Genomic DNA, 26,394 nt, shown 5'->3' on the forward strand with positions numbered 1-26,394 from the left:
GTACGGCTGGCCTTTTCCCGCGTCCCTTTCCGGGCTCAAAGCACGAAACGCCCATAAAGTTGAATGGCGGGAAACTTGAATATACAGCTCTAATATCAGGCCACCAAAAAAATTTCGCCCCTTCGAGAAGAAAATGATGTCACTATTTTTTTTAACGTATATAGCGGCATATTATTTTTTCTTCCGCAGGAAGTGTTTCCTCGTCACACAGATGGCGCTAAGCCCCATGAACCGCCGATGAACCGCCATGTTTTGAACGTGCGGGCTGGAAGTTTCGCTGCCACTTAACTTTGCCAAAACGTCATTATGTGCGTGGTGTATAAAGGTGTTTTTTTCTGGGAATAAATTTGTTGATGTAAGCGCGTCATCTTGTCCACGTCTTCCTTCCGTCCTCGTCTGCTAGAGCTAAAAATTTTTACCATCCACCGAGAAGGACGAGACACAGCTGGCAACATTTAAGGAATCTGTACATCTTGTGTCACAGTGGCACGTACGTATTCTGAAGGATTCGCCAAGTACGAGCACCGGCCTAGTGGCTCATGTTCAATGAGTAAATCAAAGAAAATCAAGTAAATGGAAAAGAATTCGTGGGACACAATGCGATATTCTGAGGACACATTGGTGTGCTTTAGAGATGCCTATGAAGCGAAATCATAGGTCCAGGTTGTATGTAGAAATTTCTTTATTACGCCGAACATACATATGCGCTTACATGATACTACTTTCTGAGTCAATGTAGAATCGAGCACCTCTACAACGAAGTCACCTGTATAACGAAGAAATAATTCTGTCCCGGTTCTTTTGTGAGCTGTGTGGTGCGTGACCTTTACAATGAAGAACCCTGTATAAAGAGGGTTTTTGTTTGAAGCACTTTGTTATAAAGGCATTCAACCTATGCATGGGTTACGTAGACAAGCGCGTGTGCTGGTTCTTGCTTTCGTCCGATACAGCAGCAGACAGACGCAGCAGCTAAACGGTAACAGAGAGGGCAGGTAAACCAAGCTCCGTTTTTATAGACCTAGTAAAAAATTCTCACTGGTAAGTTAACTCCAACTCATTGCAATGCCGCCGTCCCACCTGTGCCGCTAGGCACACGCCGCCTTGCAACAGCTGGCTGGAACCCCGTGCATGCCAAGTTTTCTGCGCATTAGCTGGCCGACGCGTCCTTGCTTTACTGTCGGCACCGGCATTTGGCTGCCACTCCTCCTCCGCGACACTCGAGAGTCTGTCTACTCCCTTCGTGTTTACAATGGCAGAAAACAACGCTCATGGTCACTTCGTCAAGCCGTACCATCTTGAGCCTCGGATCGCCGACTATGTGGCCAACCACAGCGCTCGGCTGAACCCGGTTTTGACAAAACTTTGCCAAGTAATGTAGCCCTTCTTCTCTGCGCATGTGAATTATTGATTGTACATAGTTCCAGTTGTAAATTGGCGTTCTCATGCTAAGAAGCTTTTACAACGTTAGCATTCTTACGGTTTTTCACGGATATTCCAGGGGCTAAATTTCTATATATCCATGTATGTTTCCACGTAACCATTTTCCCTCCCCCCTAGGTCCGTGCGTAGTATGTGGGGCTCTTCAACGAACCTCTTTCCCACCGACATGGGCCACTATAGATACGGAACTCGTATCTATAGATACGGAACAGCTCTTAAATGAAACTATTTGAGGCTGACTTGGAGTAATCATTATGTGTTAATCGGCCGGTGCTGGTCGTCAATGAACCTCTGTTGTGCCAACTTACTTGGTTCACTGGGTATGTGCCAGCAGGTATGTGCCGCTCTACAATAACAACAACAAAAAACATTCTTTAAAGTTCATTAATGTTGGGTGGAACCAAACCCTCGTCATACGGTTTCCTCAAAGACAGCGACTTAATGCGTTATCAGGCTGCGCACGAAATGCACTTGGTATGTGCCACTCTTTAGTGAACCGTTCGCCATCTTGGGCCACTGTGCATGTGTCGCTGTGTGTGTGGCGAGCAAGGAAAAAAAAATTATCAGGACTCGCACGCACCGGCGCGCCACGCTTCTAGTCTCGGAGGCTACACGGCGACTTCACGGCTACGCCACCAGATGGCGCAGCGTGTCCAGAAAGAAGCGCGAGACAAAAGACTGGCTGCCACGCATGGCGCGGTTATCTGCTTTCGCACGAATCGCCTCGCCGTGCATTTCGAAGGCCACGCGCAAGCTTCGGGGCGGTGGCGCCAGGTGGCAACGAGTGTTCTTAAGGAAACGCGAAAGGGGAGCCCCACTGCTGTCGAGGTCTCATAGAGAACTCGTTTCGACGGCACCAATACGTTGCGTCGGTATATTGATTCAATGCTCAACGTATTACCGCCGACATTCATCGTGAGACGAGTTCTGCCGAATTTTTCTTCTGAAAAAGATTAGAAACGACAGAATAAAAGAAGCATTATTAAAATAAGAATTATTTGGTGTGGAAATTTGTACCAACGAAAAATTGCAGACTCCGTACTGAAATTATTCCTTTAGCGTTCCACGGAACCGTAGAAAACATTTCATTTTTTCTTCAAATACCCATAACCACGCGCCGCTTGATTGTCGGTTGTGTGCCAACACAGCCTTTGGTACAGAGACTCCGGCAATATTTTCAACGTGTGAGCCTGCCTTTCTGGAAATGTCAAAAAGCTGTTTCACTTGCGATTTGCCCACCCTAAAGAGATGCGAAGAAGTCGTGGAAGAAGAGCATTCTCATGGCGTTGAGGAACAATTAAGCCAGCTGAACTGTTGGACAAGCTACTCGTGTAGGAAAAGAAGGGCAATGGCACTGTTGATTATTTCTTCGAAAAATGTCATTGACTGTACGATGCGATATCAAAGCTTACATAATCACGGATCGTACCTCTTATGATACATCGAATGCGGAAAGAATACCCAAAAGAAAGACCGCGAAAGGCGCCTTTAACGTTTGAGGAGCTGCTTCAAGGTTCAGAAAAATCAGGCTGAATATCAATCGAATATCAATCGATTGACATGCGCGTACAGTGTTGCCAAAATTTTTTAAAGCGTGTCACTGGAACGAGATAGAAAGGTTGTTAAATTTTCGGCAAATTTTGGTGAGAATTCGGTAAAACTGTCAGTAAGCATACTCAGTAAATTTTAAGCAACATAGACGCTTTGGAACACTATTATGTAAGCTACCATGTCGTAAATCATTTACCGAGACATTTTCGTTCGTCTAGGCTTCGTGCGGCTGAGAAATAATAATGGAGTTAACGAGAAGTGTATCGTGGAATAATATAATAGTTTGTTAATTCAATAAAACTCAAAGCCCCTATCCTAAAAAAAAATGGTTGAACGTGAAGCTTTAATTCCATGCAAATTGAATCAGAATACGTCTAAACCCAATAACCACGCAACAAACTCAAGAAATGTTGAGCGACCCGATGCTACGCACGTGTAATTTAATTGCTTGTCTAGGATTTTATTTTGCAGATCCTAAGAACGAGCCCGTGTTCATGCGCACTTGCTGTCTCCGATATGCTGGGAAACTCAGTTAATCGCGACAGGGATGGTGTCATGTCTAGCAGACGCAACTTGCGCTTAATTACAGTACCGGCGTTTACATTAATACGAAAGAAACGTATCGTATCAACTTTCAAGCGTATCGCATCTCATGGAAACGAGGTGATTCGCTAGGAAGGCGTATCGCATCCAATACGCCAAACAAGGGTAGTTTGAGGTGGAGAATGCTCATTTCAGCGGCGCATGTAAACAGAAGCCTATCGCATCAGGAATTATGGCAAAGCATTCGCTGCGTGATTACAACCGGCCAACCAACCAGCGGCGCCGCCGTATGGCAGCGGAAGCATGTTTAACGAAAGTAGGGGGCTCATTTTGAAATGTGACACCAGATGGCGCTAGCTTGCAAGCCAGTGAGATGCGCATACATGTAAACGGAGGTGCATCAGCGGAATGCGATACGGCAAGATAATACGACACGCTCCTACCGTATTCATGTTAACGCGGCTAGTGAAATTTGTGCGCATGCGCAACTCTTGCTGCGGTCGTCGCTTCTTGTCGTTATCAGGCACTGACCGGCCGGCCAGCCGACGCTGGCGCGGTACTGCGAATGTAAAGTGTAGTGTTCTACGCAGATGTGTAAGTTGGCTTTCCCGCAGTGAGTTTTAGGCGCTCACGTACGAATCAGTGAGACATTGAAAGCTTCGCTTTAATAACACTTACATACAGCGGACGATGACTTCTGAAATTCAGCGCTTCCGTTCAGATTATGGGATTACGAATGCAGAACGATTGAAAAGAACACAGCTAACCTGATCTTCTTAGCACGCAAAGGCACATGGTGCACCATGCCGATTTTCTAGTTTTTGCCGTTCTTGAAAGGAGAGTTAAATACTGCGACACGCACTTGGTCGCACGTGAACACAGTGATAGCAATTACGTGACATTTACGCTTGTTAAGTGCTACGCTTCCACATCTTGCATGACGTACCAGAAAGCTCGGTGCCGTATTAATGCGAGATCATTATATGTCCCATGAGGCAAAAAATCCGGCGTGATGTAGCGATTGCACCAAAAATCACCAAGAGCGCAAAGAGTAAAAACAAGTCGGAAAGTGCTCAGATTGACGTTAAATTTCTCAGGGATCTTCCTGTAAACAACGTAAATAGTGACTTTGAAAACAAAATTTGTGTCTGGCTGTAAATCGAACCCGAGCCTCCGGGATGCAAGACGAGCCCGCTCCTCCGATGCCACGGCGGCTAGTGTGTACGTGTGCCTAGTGTGTGCGTCATAGCACACGTGACAACCACCTGGTTGCGACACTAGAGTAAGGTGACTTGAGGTGAAGTTAATAAAAGTGAATTAAAGTTGAACGAGGTCGATTACCGTTGACTAGGTTGGGTTAAAATGGATTATTGTGCATTAAGGTTGGTGCAAGTTAGAGCGAGGTGGATTAAGGTAGAGTTAAGGGCACGTGAGAATGTATGACGTCACGTATCATGGTCACGTGATAATTGGGAGTGACATTGGTTCCTAGTTGCTCATGTATGACGTCACGCCGCGTGTTACATCATGAAGATGATTTCCGCTCTCACTTCTGCCCAGATGGGATAACAAACAAAATGCTACGGAACCTAGACGATGAGTCGATCACAGCTATAACCAAATACATTCTACAGGTATGGGAGAAAGGCGAACTCCCGACACAATGGAAAGAGGCTAGCATCATACTAATCCCCAAACCGGGCAAGCCCCCTAAGCTAGAGAATCTCAGGCCGATCTCCCTCACATCATGCGTAGGGAAATTAATGGAACATGTAATCCAGACAAGGTTAACCCGATTCATAGAGGGAAATGAACTATGGCCGAATGAGATGGTTGGATTCCGAGCGGGCTTAAGTACCCAGGACGTGATGCTGCGGCTTCAGCACGACATCATAAACTCAAGATCGAGAGATATAAAAACAATCCTAGCTCTAGACCTCAGAAAGCCTTTGACAATGTCAAACACGAGGCAATCCTGACAGAAATGCAAGAAATAGGTGTAGGATGCAGAACCTACAACTATATAAAGAACTTCCTGACAAACAGGACGGCAAAGATTAGATACCAGGATTTGGAATCGGAAGAAATAGAACTGGGAAACAGAGGTACCCCGCAAGGATCTGTACTCCCCCCACTCCTCTTCAATCTGGCTATGAGGGGCCTCCCGGCTAAACTCAGGAAAATAGAAAATTTAAACTTCAGCATGTACGCAGACGATATAAATGTTTGGATACACAAAGGTAACGACGCGGAAATAGAAAACAAACTGCAAACAGCTGCGGACACAGTAATTGAGTATACAGCAGCTAGGGGGCTTACTTGCTCACCAGAAAAATCGGAACTCTTAATGTACAACCCCAACTCATTAAGGCTGAAAAGAGACAGCGATCTCAACATCACGGTTGGGGGCAAACCAGTACCCAAAGTAGATAAGATAAGAATATTAGGACTTTTCATCCAAAGCAATGGATACAACGACGAAACCATAAGGAAACTGGAAGGTTATGCAGCACAAGTCACCGGGATATTCAGAAGAATAGCTCTCAAGGGGAGAGGGCTAAGAGAAAGAAGCCTAGTTAAGCTAGTACAAGCGTACGTCATCAGCAGACTTAGCTACGCCACACCATACCTTAACATCCGGGCTTCAGAAAGAGACAAATCAGACTCGATAATCAGAAGATGCTATAAACGAGCACTCGGACTACCCATAAGCACCTCTACTGAGAGACTCCTAACAATGGGAATTCACAATACTTGGCAAGAAACAGCCGAAGCAGTTAAAACCGCCCAACAGGAAAGACTCAGCCAAACATATACAGGCAGAGCTATCCTGAACATGGTGGGGCTGCAGACAGACAGAGGCATGCAAAAGAAACGTGACATCCCAAGAGAAATCAGAGAACAGCTAAGGATAGACCCACCTCCCAAAAACATGCACCCCACCTCCAACAAAGAAAGGAGAGAAAAGAGAGCCGAAGCACTGGTCAGACGCTTCAGCGAAATAGATAGGGAGATAGTGGCGTACACGGATGCGGCCAGCGGCAAACTGGGTGCGGCAGTAGCCTCGGTGGTAGATGGCAGAGGCTAAGCAGTCTCAGCAGCAACAATACGCAACCGCAATCCGGAAGCAGCGGAAGAAGTAGCAATCGCGCTTGCTTGTGTCGGGACCAAGGCGAGCTACATAATAAGCGACAGCAAAAGAGCCATCCACAATTACGGAAAAGGCAGAATCGCACCAGAAGCGATACGAATACTAACAGGAAAGAAAATTTACAGAAAAATCAGCCTCGTATGGGCACCAGCTCACACGTCGGTCCCAGGCAACGAGGCGGCACACTTCCTAGCCCGAGATCTCTACTTCCGGGCAGGAACAGAGCCGCCCGCTTGCAAGGAACTAGACGAGAGACTACAGACCTACACAGAAATAATTGAAAACTATAAGCTTCAGCGTAGAACTGTGCTCCCTCCGGACAAGGAGCTCGGAAATCGAGAGGCGAGAGCCTGGCGCAGACTGCAAGCAGGAAACTACATAAATCCAGTATGGGCGTCACACGTACTGAAAGACGAAGATGTAGACGATAAATGTAAGAGATGCGGAGAGAGGGGGACCCTCGACCATATAATCTGGCAATGCGTAGACTCCCCAGGTGTCAAGGAAGGAATAAATAGTAGAGAAGCCTGGGAGACCCTTCTGCAAAGCGCGGACCCCGCCATGCAGAGGAGAGCTATCCATCTGGCGGCAGAGGCCGCGAAGAGTCAACAACTCTTTGCCTGCATCTAGTCGCGGAGACCCCCACCCCTGTCCCTAGGCCTGCGCGCCAGGGGCAGGGAGTAGGGGGTCTCCTTCTCTGATGGAAATAAATGTTTTTGGAACGGAACGGAACATCATGAAGGCTATAATGAAGCAATCACAAGATGAAGCAAGTTTCTCCTGCAGTGAGATAGTTCTTCATGCACATGAATTGTTAATCTTAAATATATTCTACCTGTTGTGTGCATCAGATTTTACCATATTATGTGAACATGTAAGATGTTTTTTTGAATTGATACAATTGCTCTTTGTTAAGCATTGTTTTTTTCTTTTGCATTCATACTCATGTAAATTTCCCTCTCCCCTCTGTTTTATGTTGCCATTCTATACATAAGGAAGAGTCTGCATTATTGTGCTTTAATTTCTGGGCCCATGACTAACCTGTGGCTACGTGTCCAAACAGTGTCGGAAGCATTTCTATTGTGTTTTCAGAGATTAATAAACAATTTGAATTTATATTGAATTTCAACTCGTAGCTATTTGGCAATGAGTTTTAAATGAATGCGGTATGGCGATTAATGAACGCATAGAAAGGAAAGCGAAGAACAGAACTCAAGCACATTGTACTATTTAAGACGTCTTTAATGGTGATAACTTGGAGAAGTCACAATGCTTTTGCGTTCAAATCACGCAGGGATAATTAAGGGATTGGCAAATTCTTTTGTCTAAAAGTCATGATCTTCGCGTGAACAAGCTCAGCAGCTTCAATATATGCGCTTTTCTACAGTTGCTACCACAAATTTTCATGGTTTCTACCATAAATTTTAGTGCAATAGCTCCTGGTAAATTTATTTACTGCAACTCTTGCGAATGTCCACCAATTCAACGTATTAGAAGATCATCCTTACTTCAACGACGCTAAAATACTGCCAGTGGTTGTGTCACGTTGCTAAAAATTGTCGCCGGTTGCTGAATAGAAACATTCGTCGGTAGACAAACGAGAATGTCGTTAAATCTAGTGAGAGAATTGCTAAAATGGCAATGTTCTAGCACACAATGCTTGAACAATGACCCGCAACGTCATTCGCCATTGGTATAGGCTTGGATAACAACAGACCATGTTCACCGTAGGTCCAAACATACTGTTTGTTTGCGAAACCTATCGCAGTTTGCAGCTATGACAGAATTCGCAGGGAGTTCACGAATAGAATCACTGCAGTTGTTATATTTAGAAACCAGGTTGTCATTGTGAAGAGCATCGCTATGTCTGGTGTCGATCTCAAATTTCTTCTGTCGTAACTTGACATAAAATTTCTCAAAATTTACATGCCGTGGAATGATTTCATCACAACTGATAACATTTGGGAATGCTCCCCTATTAAACGAACGCAAAGCAGAACAGCCACGTGCGAGAAGAAAGTGACGCTGAACTATCCGGACCTCATCTCTTTGGTTATGTTGAACGTGGCGGACAGTTTTGTAAGTGCCTTCGAAATAAAGAAAGCTGGTAAGTGCAACGTGACTATTCCGCGGCAAGCTGCAAACACAGAACACTATAAACGGGCCCTATATTAAAAAAATATAATTCACGGCCACAAGGTACTGTCGTAGCAATAGAATCCGCGGAGCCAGTTTTTTTCCTTTGGGTGAAAGAAGAAATCAAGTACATTGGTGCCGTATCCTGAGACCAGCATCACTTTTGATATATCCGTCCCCAAAATGTGCTAAATCATGCATTGGCGCTGCAGTTATCGTTCCGCACTTTTGTGAAACAATTACCTGGAATAAAAGTCAATATATTTCGCACTACATTTCGGAGACGCAAATTGTAGTTCGTTTTAGGAGTGTCACTAAACAACCATGACGCCACAACTGTTCAATTTAGCAGTATCAGCATCTAACAAAGTGAACAGTGAAAAAAATTTTATTAGTGAATGTTCTGATATAAAATTTACCTGAACATTTCAATTTTATATATATCGTAGTTTGAACGCATTCGGAGCTGTTCGAAAATGTTTTCGCTGTGGAGCTATAGAATCTTTGTCGCCCGCAGAGACTTGCCATAGTACTTCGCAATGGTTCATTTTTATTTATTTCTGATTTTTTTTGTCGGCTTATCTATCGTATACAAGCTGGGAACCATAGCGCCACTGAGACTTTCCTGGCATTGCTAAAAATTTGTTGTAAGCCCGTTCCCCTAGTTTCGAAGCAGCCGAGGGGGCCGCTGTGCCCCAGTGATCCCTCAATGCCCGTCACGCTGACCGCAACACCAGTCTTTCACGTGGTGAATCTCGCTCCCATCTGCAGACAGCGCGCATCCCAATCTTCAGCTTCGAGCCTTAGCTCTTTTAGTTGCGAGCAGCTGGTCGAGCTGATGTACACCTTTTGATGTGCGCATACAAAATAGGCTGCCGTTCGGATGAAAAAACTGGGGCGCGTGGTTTCAGAGAGTAAGGAATAGCCTTGTCAAATACATTACTGCAAAATTCTGCCGGCTATTCGTTGACAACATCTTAGTTTGTCGAAGCAAGAGAAACGACCACGTTCCTCACCTTTAAGCAGCGCTGCATGCAGTCGGTAATGCATGGTTCACAGTCAACGCGAGAAAGCACTAATTCTTGTTACGGGTTTTGACGCAAAACTTTTGATGAGTTGACTAAAAAATACTGGGGAAGAAAGTGCGAAGCCGATCAGCTCTCTAGCAAACCTTCATCAGGTTAATTTCCTTCATGCCTTGTTGGCCTTGTCGGAGCACTTCCGAGCGTTCATGAAGGACTACACTCAGACGAAGTGCCTCACAGCCTTATCTAAGAAAGGCGTTACATTCATGTGGTCCGACGAGTACGAACTCTCCTATTTCTCATTTGTGCTCTGCGGAAATTAGAACCGCTCTAAAGCGTAAATGTGTGCCTACAGACAGGCCAAAAATGGTTCGAACTTTTACAATTTTGTAGGAGAATTTTGCCTCCTGAAGTCCATCTGAAATCATCTGCTTAAGCGCGATCACAAGTCTGACATTGAGCCATTAGAGAAAAGGGCCTCTAATCGGTCGGCGGCCGTTTGGAGACAACATAGTACGTGCCCTCGTAAACCTCGAGATCGTATCCGTGTGCTTATCCCCGTGGTGGAAAAGTGCAAGCAGTCACCTGATTCTTTCGCTGTTCATTTTTCTTCTCTACATAGACGGTCGGCTGACAGCACTATCTACGAGACGCGCTATTCTGCTGCAACTTCCAGCTCGGTACTTTTTCACGACAATATCATCAGTGAATGCCTCAGGCATGTAAGGCCAATGTTCTCCCGCGGCATAGATGACGATTCGGCCGCCATTATCAAAGCCTACGGCTGCGTGTTTGTACCTGTGCTGACATCAGCACTGTAGAACTGTTTTAACATTTGCGCTTTCCCGCATGCTTGGAAAACCACTCGCGTTTTTCGTTAGTTCGGCCCCCAAACTTATTTCGCGAACTATCAGCACATTCCCCCTCTCTCTGTAATATTCAAGCTTTTCGAATTTGTTATGCACAGTGTATTGTTGTTCAGCGAGCAAAATGTTCTTGCTAGTAATTAGCATACTAGTATATTTATTTCTGGCCTCTGAGCAACCATGCGCCTTATCAGCTTTATGATACAAGTTTACACATTCGTCATGCATTGGGGTCAAGTTGATGCTGTGTGCCACGACCTCCGCTAAGCCTTTGACGAGGTCAATCATCCCCTACTCCTCAAAAACATTGCGCAATACGGTGTTGAATCTGCAATTATTATGCAGCTATTTCTTCGATGCTTCCTGCCTTTTTGGAGTCAATGATAATCTTTCTTGTATATAGGGTTTCTAGTGGCATGTCCCAAGGTTCAGAGTAAAGTTCGTTCCTCTTATATTTTTGTCAGTGACCTTTCCTCAGCAATCCAGAAGTCTTCATTTACTCTAAACGCTGATGACATCAAAATATTTAGGGAGATTCACATTATTGAGGTCTGCCGCTTTCAGCAGTCTGACCTATTCTTGTTCTTTGAATAGTGCCAATTGAGTGGGCTCACATTAAATTAATCTAGAACGAGAATTATGTGGTATTTGCGTAAAACACATAAAATGGTATTTCTTGATTCTGCTTGGTGACTCAGTGTCGACGAGGGTTGTTGAAATAAGCGACCTCGGTGCGCGTTTTGATAGCGCGTTAAGCTTCTTCGCCTACTCTAGGCGAGTAAAACCGCGGGACATGTGCATACTTACGAAAGGTTTCGTGCCCCACTTCCCTTCCTCAGTTTGTTTACATACATGTGTACTTGATTACTCGAATACGACTCGGTGGTCTAGAGCGGCGCCAGCAATTCGAATAGCGTTTAATTAAGCCTGTGCACAAAAGAAAAAAAAGTTCCCGAGTATACAAAAACATCGTTCTCTTACCTCACGGAACACAACTTTTCAAGCCTAAATAATGATCATACGCTTCCGCCACTTAACTGAGGCGTAGTCGTACCGACGTCCTCTTTTGGCATTGAGTCATTCGTGGAATTTTTACAGGCACAGATATCTAATAATTTCCATTTAGATCATTACGGATTCCTCAGAAGACTATCGGAAATAGACGTTCGTGCCTCTTCCAGCAGACACTGGCCTCTGCACAGAATGCAAAATCTATACAACAGTCACTTTCCCCATATTGATACGTCTCATAACGCGATGTCGTCATTCTGTTCCAAGTTCGTGTTTGCTCTCGAGCCTTCTTTTTTGCTCTGCTCTTCTCCTTTCTTCCCATAGACCCTCTTTCCTTCCGCACAGGTACCTTCGAGAATAATAGGGTTAATTTTGTGAAAGATATTCAAGGACTGAGGGTTATTTTCGCATGCTTGACTTCGGATAAGCTCGTAGCTGAAGTCGCGCGAAGCATTGCTGAAGCGTGTGGTGCGCTTTCTGGATCCTGACACTAGGTCCCGCTCTAAATAAAACTGCTATTCTATAACGTTTCTTATTGTACCCACAATAATTGCTGTAACATTGTTCGGAGAGATACATCACAACAAAATATTTACAAGCTTCTCGTGTTCGAAAAAAAGCAATTTATCATATCGCGAATGCACCATATGACGCTCCCACAAGGGAGCTCTTTAAGAGATTTAATGTGCTTCCACTAAAAATATTTTGTGATGTCAACGTTGTATTGAAGTACGAGCACAGCTTCAAAAGTAACATTCAGATGTTCCTTATGCTGAGTTATGAAAAATAAACCTTGTGAAACACTATACAATCTATTGCAGCTACGCCATTGGGGCCGTACCCTTTTCTCGCACGGACTACTGCGTCAGGAGGCTGTAATGTCGTTTGCCGGGCTTTCTCAATTTTCTAGACAGTAAGGACATTGAAGTAAGCACGTTACCAAAAATGAAGTGGAAATATTTTCTGCTTTAAACTGTGAAATAGCGTGAAGATCCTTCGCTCTAATAATTTCTTTCGGGGAGAGGGAAAGGGTGGGCGCCCTCAATATTGTGAAATGGGATCCTTAACTCGACAGTGCTCAACAACAAATATCTTTCTCTCTCTCTCTCTCTCTCATTTTTTTTCTTTTTTTTCAATGTCAGTGGTTCTGTCCTACTGATTGGCAATATTTTCAGTGTGGAAGGTGCTGGATAATGGAGCACTTTGCGGAGGGCTGTGTAGCTATCTGGTAACCACTCTTCGAGATTTCGGCTGGTCTTGTGGCGTTTTTAAATCTATATATGCTCAGGAAAGTATGTTGATTTTCTTTTATGCAGATGTGCGTTTTGTGGCATGGTGTCGATGCAAGTGCTGCGATGTGTGTGCTGAGATATGTGAACACTGTGCGCATTTTAATTAATTTGTTTGGTTATGAGTACGCTACTTAAAGTCTGTTTTGTTGTTTTTTCTCTCTTCCGCTTGTGTTATTTTGCCTGCACAGTAATGTGAGTTGTTTGTTATACCTGCGTCAGAACTATGGGATAGAAATTCAGGCAAGGTGCTGTTTGAACGGCCTTCATTCCTGTCCTAGTTCTTCTTACACTCTGATGTGCGATATCTGAACTTTCTTTTTTTGTATTGAATAAGTGTGTTGAATAAAAATGAAATGAAAAATTAAATGTAAGTTCATCGAATGGGCACTTCTGGATATTGACTGCTGTTCAAGCTCGGTTATTCACCGTGTCACCTATTGTGTATGACTGTACTCTTTCTGTCAGTGTTGTGCTATTGCTGGATTGTTGCTCGTTATGAACTTATTAGTTTTGTTCGCTGTTATTTTTTGATCAATTTTTTTACCTGATAACTTTTGGTCATAGTTTTACATTTTAACCGCGTTAAACCGTTAAAGCCCCGTGTCGTAGAAAATATCTGTACATATTTAGGTACTATGTATATGCCATGCCTTGCTCTATGACATACGGTATATGTGGGTTATATTCCCCTGCCATTTTGTCATTAAAGTCTTAAAAGGCTATAGATAATGCGGGTTTTACTGTTTTTGGAATTGAATTTCGAACATACTGTGTCTGGCGCCAACAAACCCGCTTTAACTAACTAACTAACTAACTAACTAACTAACTAACTAACTAACTAACTAACTAACTAACTAACTAACTAACTAACTAACTAACTAACTAACTAACTAACTAACTAACTAACTAACTAACTAACTAACTAACTAACTAACTAACTAACTAACTAACTAACTAACTAACTAACTAACTAACTAACTAACTAACTAACTAACTAACTAACTAACTAATTAACTAACTAACTAACTAACTAACTAACCAACCAACCAACAACCAACAACCAACTAACCAACCAACCAACCAAATAACTAACTGACAAACAAACAAACAAACAAACAAACAAACAAACAAACAAACAAACAAACAAACAAACAAACTAACTAACTAACTAACTAACTAACTAACTAACTAACTAACTAACTAAGGTTGCTCTTACCTTGTCTTCATTCTTGACAAAGTTATTCCTCTGAATTTTTGGAATGATAGCCCGCACACAAATGTCATGAAGCAAAACATCGACAGCGTATGCGTTTTAGGTGAAATCTTCTCAGATTTAAATTTTAAAAGTGTGAAACACTAACGCAAACCTGAAAGTTTTTGGGGCACGGCTGTGCGCTACCTGAAGACCGGTCCACGCAAGAGGCCGCGCTTCTACCAGAACGCTCGCCTTCGCGCTTAGTGTTTGCCGCAGCGTTTTCCGGTAAACATTACGGCTGCTTAAGCAGCGGTCACGGGGAAGCATCAGCTGCTGTGAGGGATCTTTCAATGCTATCACGTTCCTCCAAGTTCTTTATTTTTAATTTGTTTCTGTGTGCGCCACTATTTAGACCTCCGGTTGTTGTTGGGCACACAAAATAAAGGCTGATTGATTGATCGAATTATTGATTGATTGGTTTTCCTCTCCTGCATGTGTACGTGTACGTGAAGACGACACAGAAGTTGCCTACTGCTGAGAAGATGAGCGATACGTCTGAGTTGCAACTCTTCCAGATCCTACTCAAGGCTACGAGGGCCAGATATTATTTGGAAATAGGTGAGCTTGTCGGCTATCCATGCTCATAACTCTCTCGGCACAACATAGTAGAGGAGATAGGTGAATGAAGATACAGATCTAGTTGAACAGACAGACCACATTGACCACCAGAGGGTGTTTAATGCACCCCCAATGCACGGGACATGGGCGTTTTTGCATGTCGCCCCCATCGAAATGCGGCCGTCGTGGCCATGATTTGATCCCCCGTACCTCGTGCTTAGCCATAACACCATAGCCGATAAGGCCCCGTGGCGGGTAGATTGCTCACCACATCATTACGAGCCTACGTCTGCGTTCCTCATATTATCATGATTACTGAAAACGCAGCGTATGACGAACACCTACACAGGCAACGTCAGTGAGCTTTTCCGCTTTTTAGGCAAAGCGTCAAATATAATGCTAAACATTTGTTTATTCGCTATAATTGTTATCAGTCCCGCATGTGATCACGGCTCGCGAGAGCAAGAAGTTCGAGATCAGCCACGTCTAAACATCGACAGGGTCCGAAAATTCCGCCCTCCGTAGCGCAGTCTTATATGTGCAGCAACAGTCATCAAGTCCCCAGGCTTTTTTCTATGATTCAACGGCAGCACTGCAACCAATATTATCAGCTCTGTGCCGCAGCCCACATGAACAATTAATAGCAGAGGTATGATTACGCTATCATCAAGTGGTGGACAGAGGCCACGACATTGTATTTCAGTGGCTACCATCGCACTGCAACATTACTGTCAATGAAAGTGCCGATAAAGCGGCCCGTGAGGCACATGGTGAATGTGTAAGTACGTCGATACCATTGTCGAGAACGGATGCAGCGCGGCACCTCAGCGGTCTTGCCCACATTATTACTCTATGAAAACGGAATACATGGGAGTTCATCTACCGGCACCTGTATGCCACGGACCCACATATGAGATTACAGCTTTTGCCTGGTTTTAACCAACGGGAAAAAACCCTACTTTGACCTCTGCGAGTAGGAGTTTCTTTCACAAACGCCTACTCATTCCTAATTGTAATGGCAGACAATCCCAACTGCTGCACATGTGGTGTCGAAGAAACCACCAGACATCTCCTGTTAGACTGCACTGTCTACGAAGATGAGAGGATTGCCCTTCGGACAAGATGGGGGCACTTAAATTAGAGGCCTTTCACATAGAAGAAGATCTTGGGCCCGTGGCCTCGTACTTCTGCTATGTGCAACGTCACAAAGGCACTTCTGCGTTTTTTTAAGTGCACGAGCCTGCATGACCGCCTGTGACTGATTCAGCAATGAACGCTTGTGCGTGTAACAGTGCAAACTGTGAACGTCTCTCTTCTTTCTCCTCTTTCGAACCTCTTCTCCTCTTCCCCAGTGCAGGGTAGACTATTCGGCTCAGCCTGGTTAATCTCGCTTGTCCGTGTATTTCTTCTCTGTCGTTCGTGTCATTTCGCGCTCTCAATAATTTTCAATACGGATTACCGACGTACCTAGCGTACCATCCTTTTGATTAACCTCCCTGCCGGTCCCTTATGACTTCTCTCTTTCTCGCTTTCAGTATAACTGAAATATTTAGGTGTGAATGTCGATCAAGGGAAATGGCTGCCCACACAACTGTTCCCCATTTGCTTCTGTAAAACATGCCGCATTTTTAGTGGTGTACAATGAGGACTTTACAAAATTCCTCACTCGGTGAATTTGTATGCATACTTGTAAATGTGCTGAAACCATCGAAAAAGGCGCACACACGTTGTCGCAGCTTGAGAAGACAAGCGGACAGGACAGGACAAGCGCTGAACTTAGAACAATATTAATTTTGAGTCCCGCGCTCGACATGTCCCGTGATTTCCTTGTCTACGCGCATTATCGCGGGCCTTCCTACTCACGTACAAGCATTTTTAGGTCATCGTACACAGTTGCTTTAACCTAATTTGGATCATCTCTGACACAACCATAAGATCTGACATGTCTGGCCTGAGCGATGCCTGTTTTACTGGCCATTTCGTCTATCCTGTCTACATTCTCTGGAGCGAAATTCTTATTCACATAACAAACTCTGTTAGTAGTTTCTAGTGGACTTTAAACCTTCGTTTGAAAGGAAAATCTTACAAGAGTGTGTGACAACAGTGATCACTGTTCGGTACTTGAGTCTGCGCCTGTGACAGTGCTTGCTTATTGTTGTATTAAGCAGTCAAAATATTCAACCAATCATATTCTTTTTTTACCCTCTATAGGCGTATATACAGGCGTGAGCGCATTAGCCGCTGCCCTCGCACTTCCACCAGATGGGCGCGTCATTGGGTTGGAGACTGACGAGGAAACCGTCAACATTGGGAGACCGTTCTGGAAAGAGGTAACAAACTCCTTCCTACGGGTTCTTTTTTTGCTTCACCTCATTTCATGTTCCAACTTAACAGAGCCAGGAACATACAAGGTGTTTAGAAAGCGCGCACCAATCTGCGTGCAAGAAGTCTTATGTACTAAATTTGGCGCCGCATTAGCCGGTCTTCGTGTACTTGTACAAGGCGTTTTCATAGACCCCCAAAAAGATTGTGAAGAGACCGACTCAAGACGTTTTACAAATTTTGGTAAAATGTATGGGAGACGTCTCTTGTACATCACGACGTGATCAACGAAATGTTTTGCACATCTTGTCAGGATATCCTTTAGATGGTAAATTTATGTAGGTGTCTTCAGTGGTTAGGTTTCTTTTCTGCAAGAATATGTTAACCCAACATACTGCGACAGAAGCAAACACAAAACCGACAAAGACGAACGTCGTTTGTGTCTGTTGCAGTAATTTTTTTTAACATACGCGTAGGTTATTCAAGACCAACTAGCCTAACACTTAGTGCTTCTTATGTGTTTCCGTTGCGTGTAAATCTTACAGTACACACGCTCGAAATGTCGGAACATATACACGTCGTTCAAAAGGCGAGGTAATAAATAATGCACCGTTATTTCCTTGCTTTTGGGATGTAGCAGCCTTTATTACGTTTATATCAGCTGCCTCCTTGCAGGACCGGGGCACGAAAAGAATCTATACTTTGTGACAATTTTAAGATTCAAGACAAGCTTCGTCCGCAAAGCAGCACTGCCCCGGTCCTCTGTGCCTCTGCGCTCAAAAAGATAGTTTCCGAGAGAGGCCAATATTGAAATGAGCTCGCCCCCGCCATGACGTCGGGGAAATGAGTGAAAGCGATTGGCTGGTGCATCTGCGCAAACTTTCATCCAATTGGATAACGGTGTATTTAACACGGCATAGTTAAGTTGTCGCCGGATACACTCCATCTCACACATGGAGGAAGGAAAGCGTAGGAGAGGCCCCGACCAGGACGGACTTGTTGGAGAAAGTGTGGCGGAAGTCACGTGCTGCTTTTCGCAAAGGAGCGCAGGCACTGGTACCCCAAACGTCAGCGTTGCCATAGCAACCGCGCTCCCGAAGCTGGCGCGGCTGCTCTCGGCCTCTGAAAAGTGAGTTAAGAGGAAGCTTTAGCTCGAGCCCAATACCGACGTGGCCTATTGAAATATATGTAAAACGCAGAAAAGCTTTTCTGAGATAACCCCTGGACCAATTTTAATGAAATGTGTCGCATTTGAAAGAGAAAGTTAAATTCGAGTGACATTAGGAAGCTAAATTTTATTTAGGGCATGAATTTCGTTAAAATATTTTTATGAATTTGGAAGTTCATAAAACACAGAAGCACGAAGCTTACAAATTAATGGTTCATTAATTTAAATTAGTTCGATTAACGTTTCATTCCGTGAGAACTGCTACTCATCAGCCCCACGTCGCCTGCTCAGCATCTGCTTGCCATCCTGTTACATGCTCCATGGCTGGTGGATTGACGAAAAAAAATTGTTTTGATGCCGTAGCCATTAGCTGTATTTACATACATGCGACAGCAGGGCTTTGCTTTACCTATACGCTTTCCCTGAACTTACCTTGCAGCCTCTTCAACAAGTACTATGCGGGCGAATTCCCTTAAAAATATTCACCTGGGCCGCAGCGTCTGCTCCGCGTCTACTCGGCGTTTGCTTGCTACCATCGTCACGTACCATGCTAGAGCGGGGTAGTAAATTAATGATGCCGTGAACAGTTAGGCTCTTATACTGTTCCGCATCGTCAACGCATCACCAATGCTAAAGCTGTGGCGCCATCTGCTTACTAGAAATCAAACCAACTTTACGGCTCCGTGCCGTGTCTGTAGTCCTAGCAGCGTGAAAACAAACAGCCGATCTCAATAATTATGACAAAGCATACCTAATGATTTCGCTTCAGCTTGAGATGAGACTTAGCGATGATGGATTTTGCTGCTTGTTTCTTGCTGACAGGGCGGAGAGCCAGTAACAAGCGCGAATCCGGATTGAAGCGGCTGGTCGGCGCTGTATGGGCGCTGCGATGTTGCCACGGTTAGGGTCGCTGTTACGGTTACCCACGCTAATCACCCCAGTAAATCTCAGTATAAGACGTATATGCGCAAAACTCCCAACATGAAACGTATCACTGTGCGGCACCATGTAGCGAGCAAAAACAAAACTCTCTAGTGTGGCCAATAATCAGCCAGTTACGCCTGGAACTATATACCGCTACGCAAGAAAATTGCCGGTGTACGCCTCGTACATTCGGCAGTGCTGCAACCAGCTTGTGAGATGGAGTGTAGACCGTCTGCTCAAGCAATGTCTCAAGATAACTGCTTCTTGGCCTAGTTGGCATTTACTGAACGACATATTAGTCGCTCAGTGAACACAGCCACACACACACACACAAAAACGACGGCACGTTACTGTTTTGTTAAGCATGAGTGTTGAACTTTTATTCGCAACTGTTGTTCGCAACTTTAGTCCTTTGTGAGCGCTTGTGCTCGCTTAGCAGCAAATGTGGCTTTCGAGTGATTCCACTGCAGCGTGGCGTTGCTTTGCGTCGCCGCAGACTTGGATGTCACCTCTCAGGAAAGCCGCTGATCAATTTGCCTCGTGGAAGTTCCGCTGTTTCGAACGTCGGCTTTTCGAATAAGAAATGTGGGCTTGGCTTTTCTTTTTAGTGTGTGTGAGTGTTTTTCATACGGTACTTCTTCCGAACAAAGTATGTGTAATCAGTTTTCACACGTCCACAAATCTTATACGGGCTTTAGAATAATCGCATGTACGCGTTACCACGTGTCCATGGAGGCGTGCCGCTTTGAGAACACGCTCGTAATAATTATACCACTCATATAAATGAGTGCGAGGAATTCGGTGCCAAAATAACAAAACTTTTTTCGTAAGTATCATCAGTAATAATATCTTCAGTAGTAATACTTAAATACTATAAATAGCTCGCATCCGCTTTTACATACACCTCCAGCGCTGGAGATTTTCACCAATGCAGGTCGTGGACCTCGTGATAACGAAACATTCGTGTTGAGAACTCTTCATCAGAATATACATTACAATACGTTTTCTGCGGCCAATCGGGGTACTAAAAAGCGCTTCTTATAACCAGCGTAGTCAGCGATTCACTTGTCTCCACGACTTGTAACAAGCGAAAGTAATTTTTTGAAACCGTTCCTTGCAGGCTGGGGTCGACGGCAAGATTGACATCATGATTGGTGACGCCAAAAAGTCTCTTGGCAAGTCAGGTTTTGTGTTTTCCCAAGCACCGGTGCTCATTTCATGCTGTGGGGTACTTTACCGACCTGTTAAACGCTACGAGGAGTTACATTATAAGCTACCTTATCAGGGCTGAACCCTCAATACCTGCAAAAGCTAAGATATATTTTTTTAAATGATCAGAGTATGGCTGTGACTGACATGAGTTACAAGAGCTGCCTACTTTTGCGCATAACCCTAAGTAAGTTAGGAAAAAAAAATATTCGCCGACTTATCGTGTGATCAATTGAGATAGATCTAGTGGGATTGCACGTAGGGTTACTGTCTATCAGTGATCTTCTACCTGACAACCACATCATGGGAGACAAGATTTTCATCAAACACAGCGCATGGCTCCTGAAAAAATCTCACGGAGCTTTAATTCAGATTATTATTCTACGAGTAGTATTTTAAAGTATAATTTCTGTTAGTATCAGTAACAAACCATAGTGCATCAAGACCAATGAAACTTGTTTCTTGGCTAGTCGGTTCATCAAGTTTAGAGAAAATACTGCACCGGATGGACGGAAATTGGGATAAAAAGTGAAACGGGCTAGCACACACCTTTAACCAATTTCATCTCAGCCAGAAATCGTCAATTAACGCATGTTACCATACAAGCGCCATGAGACACTCGACATTCAATATAGCAAAAATAAAAAAAATAGTGAGATATGTAAAATATGATTGCGTCACTGCAAAATGCCGTGCAAGAGCCACTCCTGCAACCCCCCCAAGAAAAAAAAAGAGATGACAAGTATTGCTCAAGCATGCGTTGCTCTTAAAGGCAATATAAAATGATTGCATAATATCAGCTCTCTAGCAGACGAAGTTTTTGAGCATTCGGGAGGTCAAGATTCTAGTTATTCAAAAAATCACACTCAAACTGCGCGGCACTCAACGTCCGGCAGATGCTGCAGAAGCTTACAGGAAGTAAGGCCCCCTTATCTTAAGAATGTGTCTTTACTTTAGTGCTCCATGGTTGTGACGTGCCGCAGCGCAGCTATCCTTATCACAACACGAATGTAGTGTTGTAGAATGTAGAATGTAGACACTCAAGCACAGAGTGGAAGCGTCCGTAACAAAGTTAAATACCCATGGGTCATGGATGCGCGTACATAATTTTTTGTGCTTTTCTTTTTAGATCGGAAAGAGTGCAAGTCTAGAATTACGGTCCTGCGCGAAAAACTGAAAGCAGCTGAATACACATATTGCCAAGTGCACCAGTACAGAGAGTAATGGTTTATTTGCCCCCGCTGTAAAAGTTGAGGCATTCCAAATGGCGCTATTTTTCCTCCGTCCCCGGTTTCCACCACTTGCAACAACACACAGCTGCTCACCTGTCGACAGTGGCGCGCTGGCTGTTTCCCACAGGAAATCCGAGGTCAAAAATACAGTCGACAGCATCGTGAGCAAATGCATGCGACGTTGCTGCTGTTTTTACCGTATGCTCTGAGGCACAAGTTTCACCATATAAAGCCGTTTCGACATCCGCTGGGGTTACAGACGCCTTGCAATAAGCTTGAGTGCACGGGAAAAGCGGCCGCCATTGCTCACTGCAAACACATTTTGCATTTTGCGCCACGCAAAGCACTCGATTATAATGAAATCTTTATTTGAGTTCAGATTTCTAAGGAGCTCGAATGAGGAGCACGTTACCTCTGCTGAAGAACACTGCGGAGTAAAGCAGCATTTATTCTGGGGGGCAGAAGCGCTGCTGTGTGTGGCATTACGGAGCCTAGCTGGAGCGTTTCTCTTTACATTAAGGATCCGCGGCGTTAGCTTAGCAGCTATGGTTCTGTGCTGCTCATCTCGTGCTCACGGGTTCGATCCCGATCGACCGCATTGTGTGCGTGCGTGCGTGCGTGCAATGCGTGCGTGTGTGCGTGCGCGTGTGTGCGTGTGTGTGCGTGTAAAGGTATTTTCCTGACCCTGTGCTACTCTGTACTCCTGCTTTCCCTTCTCTTCCTCTTTCGCTCGTGGCGTTCGTAGTTACCGTTCCACTCGCCGCCTCCTCTTCCCTCGATTTCAGGCATGAACAAGGCAAGAATTCAGTACAGGTTTCGCGACGGACGTAAAGATTCATCTGGCATGGGCAGGAAAAGTGCGTTTGCGATATCGGACTTCTCGGATGACGTTAGGTTTCGACCGAAATGGAACACATTCCAGTCGATGGAGCTAACGCCACTCTCCGGAGAAGTTCAATTTTGCACTGTTGCGAGTACAGAGCAGGGCTGAAGGGCTGCTTCGAACGCCAACAGAGTTTCTGAATGTAGACGCAGCGGGCAATATTATAGGATGAATGCAAGGACAGCAAATGCAATAGAAGAGGAGCGCAGTAAAGCGCATGGGACGGCAAATTCATGGCTCGGTCACGGACAAACAGTACAGCCAACAAAGACATCCGCATCTAAGCATGCGTCCATAACGCATCAAACGGGTACCCACACCGCAGAAGACAAGTGTATAGTTACCGTAGATATTACCAGCATAGGAAAAGGAAGTGGGGGTGGTGGGTGGACATGTTCATGTTTGTGGAACTTCGGTAGAGGCACTGTTGTTAGCGCGCGCACGTATGTTCAGAGGGCGCGTACTCACACAGGAAAGTACGACAAATGATCACGGAACGACGAACTGTCATTGCTCAGAAAGGAGCGAGCTATATTGCAGCTGCGTGGCTTGCCAACCCTAAATACAGAGTGCACACACTAGGACAGCGCCTTATTTGCGATTCTGTTGGCTGTCATGATAGGTGCCGGATCGTGAGGAAGCAATCTTATTATGCGCCCGGCGTGGTTAAAATATATGCATATGCCCAGTGTTGAGCAGCAGTTGCAGAATAAAGGGTGCGCAGAGGTTTCGAACCACAATAAATAGGACATTTACGCTTTTTTTTAGAAAGCAGCTTTAGTCACCGAGATTTCTCCGAGGGATAGTAGACGAGTTCCCTCAGCTCGGAGGAGGCGGGCTCGTGCAACCGTAGCCGTCATCAAAGGGCAAAGAATGAAGAGCAAATTGGTCTTATGAAATTAAGTGCTGTACTGGTGGCCCCTAGGGCTTCAACGTTTTCCCGTGGCTCACCTAGCTGGACTTGCAACGTCGGTGTACCTGTAAAGCGGCCCATTGACAGGGGAAGCACGTGACGACTTACTCGGAATTCTGCCACCTGTGTCCCGCGGTGTTTTCCGACGAAGGGGTGTGGCGCACATAGCATCGTTTGTAATGGGAGGTCTCGTTGCACTGATAGCAGTGCATGGTTGGAGAACGCTGATGGAAGGTGTAGGAGTGACTGGTTTGGCCTGGTGACGCTTGTTGAGTTCAAGAAGGGCGGGGGTTGGGCACTGCAGTAGAGCATTCCAATTTGTGAGCCTCCAAGGCATGAGCTAAGGCCGCGTGAACTGTAGAAGGGCAGTCGAGGCGGAAGCAGTGCTGAACATTGAGATCAGTGATGGCGTCGATAAACGCTTTTGTAACAATGAAGTTGGCGGTGGAGTAGGAACAACCAGCCAGGGCGTTCCACGACAGGCGCTCGACATGAGCAGCGAGCTCTCGCAGGCTTTAGTGGCCCTGTTGCACGTGCTGTATTTCTGTATGATGTAAGTGCTGCAGATGGGCATCACAATAGCAGGATTCGAGTGACTAGACTTCTGTAGTTGGAACGGTCGGATGCCGGCAGGAACTCCAGGAATTCAGCGGCAGCACAACGAAGCTTAGCCACGAGGATTTGAGATTGTGGTTAGATGACCAGGAGTGGAGAGCAGCGACAGACTCAAACTGCATACGAAAAGCACACTATGACGTAGTACCGTCAAAGGAAGGTGGACTCGAATGGTATCCCTGACATTGCTGCGTGACCGAATTGGGAAAGGGAGATTGAGGTGCCGATAAGAGGCTGGAAACACGTGTGGTGAGGTCGGCGATGCGACTACCCCGCAGAAAACATACGCAGTGTTCGAGAGACCCGAACTGTTGAGGTTTGCAAGGCAAGATGGAAAAGGGAGGCCCTCCAGAGGTTATTGTGTTGTTCGGCAGCAATAGTGTCAGAGTCAGGGGACGACCACGCGCGCTCACAGGGGGACTCACGAGTGGCCTCTGGCGAATGCTGTGAGCGGGAAAGAGTGTCGGCGTAGGAATGCTCCCCCTCGGAACGATACACCAAGCGTATGTCCTAATCATGGATTCCTGCGCCATGCTTTCATATGGGCTGCAGAATTGAGCGTACTTTCCCTCTCCCAAATCATCAAGAAGAATCATGGATTCGCAGGGCCCAGTAAGCGAGGCGGCCAAATGGGTTTTTTAAGATTCGAAAGCCAACACACAGCATGGGCAATTTTTCGTGACGTTGTAATGGCCCTCCGCCTTGGCCAACGTGCTGCTCGCATAAGCTGTGACGTATCTGAGTGGCCGGGATGACACTGTGCAAGCACAGCACCGAAGCCTAGACCACTTTTTAATACTTCAGCATCAGCAGGAGCTTGATGATCGAAATGGCGAAGACTAGGCAGCGCCGTTAGAAGATGGCGCAAGGTGATGTACGCATCGTTGCTGGTAGGAGACTACGACGAGATATTTTTCGTGCCACGAAGCAAGTGCGTGAGGGGTGATAGGATCAAAGCAAAATTTGGAACAAATTGAATAAAAATTCAAATGAAAGAACAAGTGGAGGAAACTGCGAAATTACATCATTGCAGCGGGCTTAGGAAACGCAGAGATAGCCCGAATTTTCTCGGGATTCGGAGGAATGCCATCGTTGTACACAATGTGGCCGACAGTCGTCAACTTGCATGCGACAAAGCGACATTTCTTGAGATTAGCCCTCAGAGAAGCGTTACTCAGTACGTGCTGAAGGCTTCGCAGGTGTGTTGCGAAATCAGTGGCGAGCACCGCGATGTCGTCAAGGTAACGCAACGATGTTCCATATAAGCTCGCGCAGAACGTTAGCCCTCATTCTTTCTAATATAGCAAACGCGTTTCAAGTCCGAAAGGCATGGCGGTGAACGCATATAGGCCGTATGGGGTCACGAAAGCAGTTTTGAGATAATCGGCCTCCACCATCAGGATTTGCCAGTAACCTCACCCCAAGTACAATAAAGAGGAGAACTGGCAGCCTTGTGAGCACTCCAGAGCATCATCTGCGTGCGGCAGTGTGTAAACATCTCTCAACGTGATGCTGTTGAAGATCCAAAAATCTACACAGAGGAATACAGAACCGTCTTTCTTTGTGACAAGTACAACGGAAGAATCTCATGGGCTCTGGGATGGTATAATCAATTCTCGAAGGAGCATGTCGAAGGAGCATCGACCTGATCTGCAATGATGCGGAGTTGCGTTGCAGATACGCGACACGGCCGTTGGTGCGTAGGTGAGTGAGAGCCAGTGTCGATGTGGTGCTGGACTGTTGATGTGTGACCTAAGGATGCTTGTACAAATTCAAAGCAAGGGCGAAAGTGCTGCAGAATGGTAGGAAGCTGTGATCGCCGCCAAGGTGTCAGATCCTCGGCGATGAATGGGCTGAAAACGTTCGCAGATTTTGGGTCTGGATCGAACAGGGTGCTCCGGTTAAGGACGGCCGTAGAGGACGCCTGGTCGGTGACGGAAAGAATCAGCATAGAGTCGACGGTCTCGACGCGGCCAAGGCATTCGTGACAAATCAATTTGAGGGGTGATGAATTTGGTGCAGTTTGCACCGTCATCGCAAGGTAGATTCGCCCGCGTGGCGCGGGCGATGACGCTGCAAACTGCACCACGCGCACCGCTGTTTGCGCCGAAAGCACTTGTGGTTTCGGCGATCTGTGCGACAACACTCGCCGTAAACTGCAATATTTTAGCTTCCTTTTTATTTTCTCCCTTTCAAATGTAAGAACCAGAACAGAAGTGAAATTATCTCACTTGAGAGGGATCGCGCCGTGCAGCCAAACCGGATGTACTGCACTCTCTCATCACACTGAACAACACACA

General features: G+C 45.4%; 1 protein-coding gene and 1 long non-coding RNA gene across 2 annotated transcripts in view; one reads left to right on the plus strand and one right to left on the minus strand.

Moving 5' to 3' along the window:
• Positions 1–1,215: 1,215 nt before the first annotated feature.
• The window catches only part of LOC135901310 (O-methyltransferase MdmC-like), a 30,348-nt gene continuing 5,169 nt past the window's right edge, over positions 1,216–26,394 (plus strand). Inside the window, exons 1-4 of the mRNA XM_070535810.1 lie at positions 1,216–1,369; positions 14,723–14,828; positions 17,040–17,158; positions 20,363–20,417. Of these exons, the coding sequence (XP_070391911.1) occupies positions 1,250–1,369; positions 14,723–14,828; positions 17,040–17,158; positions 20,363–20,417 (400 nt within the window). The 5' untranslated portion in view covers positions 1,216–1,249. The remainder of the gene's footprint in view (positions 1,370–14,722; positions 14,829–17,039; positions 17,159–20,362; positions 20,418–26,394) is intronic.
• The window catches only part of LOC135901311 (uncharacterized), a 454,233-nt gene continuing 445,993 nt past the window's right edge, over positions 18,155–26,394 (minus strand). Inside the window, exon 7 of the long non-coding RNA XR_010564089.1 lies at positions 18,155–18,272. This is a non-coding gene — a long non-coding RNA (uncharacterized lncRNA). The remainder of the gene's footprint in view (positions 18,273–26,394) is intronic.

Source organism: Dermacentor albipictus, chromosome 3 (genome assembly GCF_038994185.2).
Source record: "Dermacentor albipictus isolate Rhodes 1998 colony chromosome 3, USDA_Dalb.pri_finalv2, whole genome shotgun sequence".
In the NCBI taxonomy this organism is placed as follows: domain Eukaryota; kingdom Metazoa; phylum Arthropoda; class Arachnida; order Ixodida; family Ixodidae; genus Dermacentor; species Dermacentor albipictus.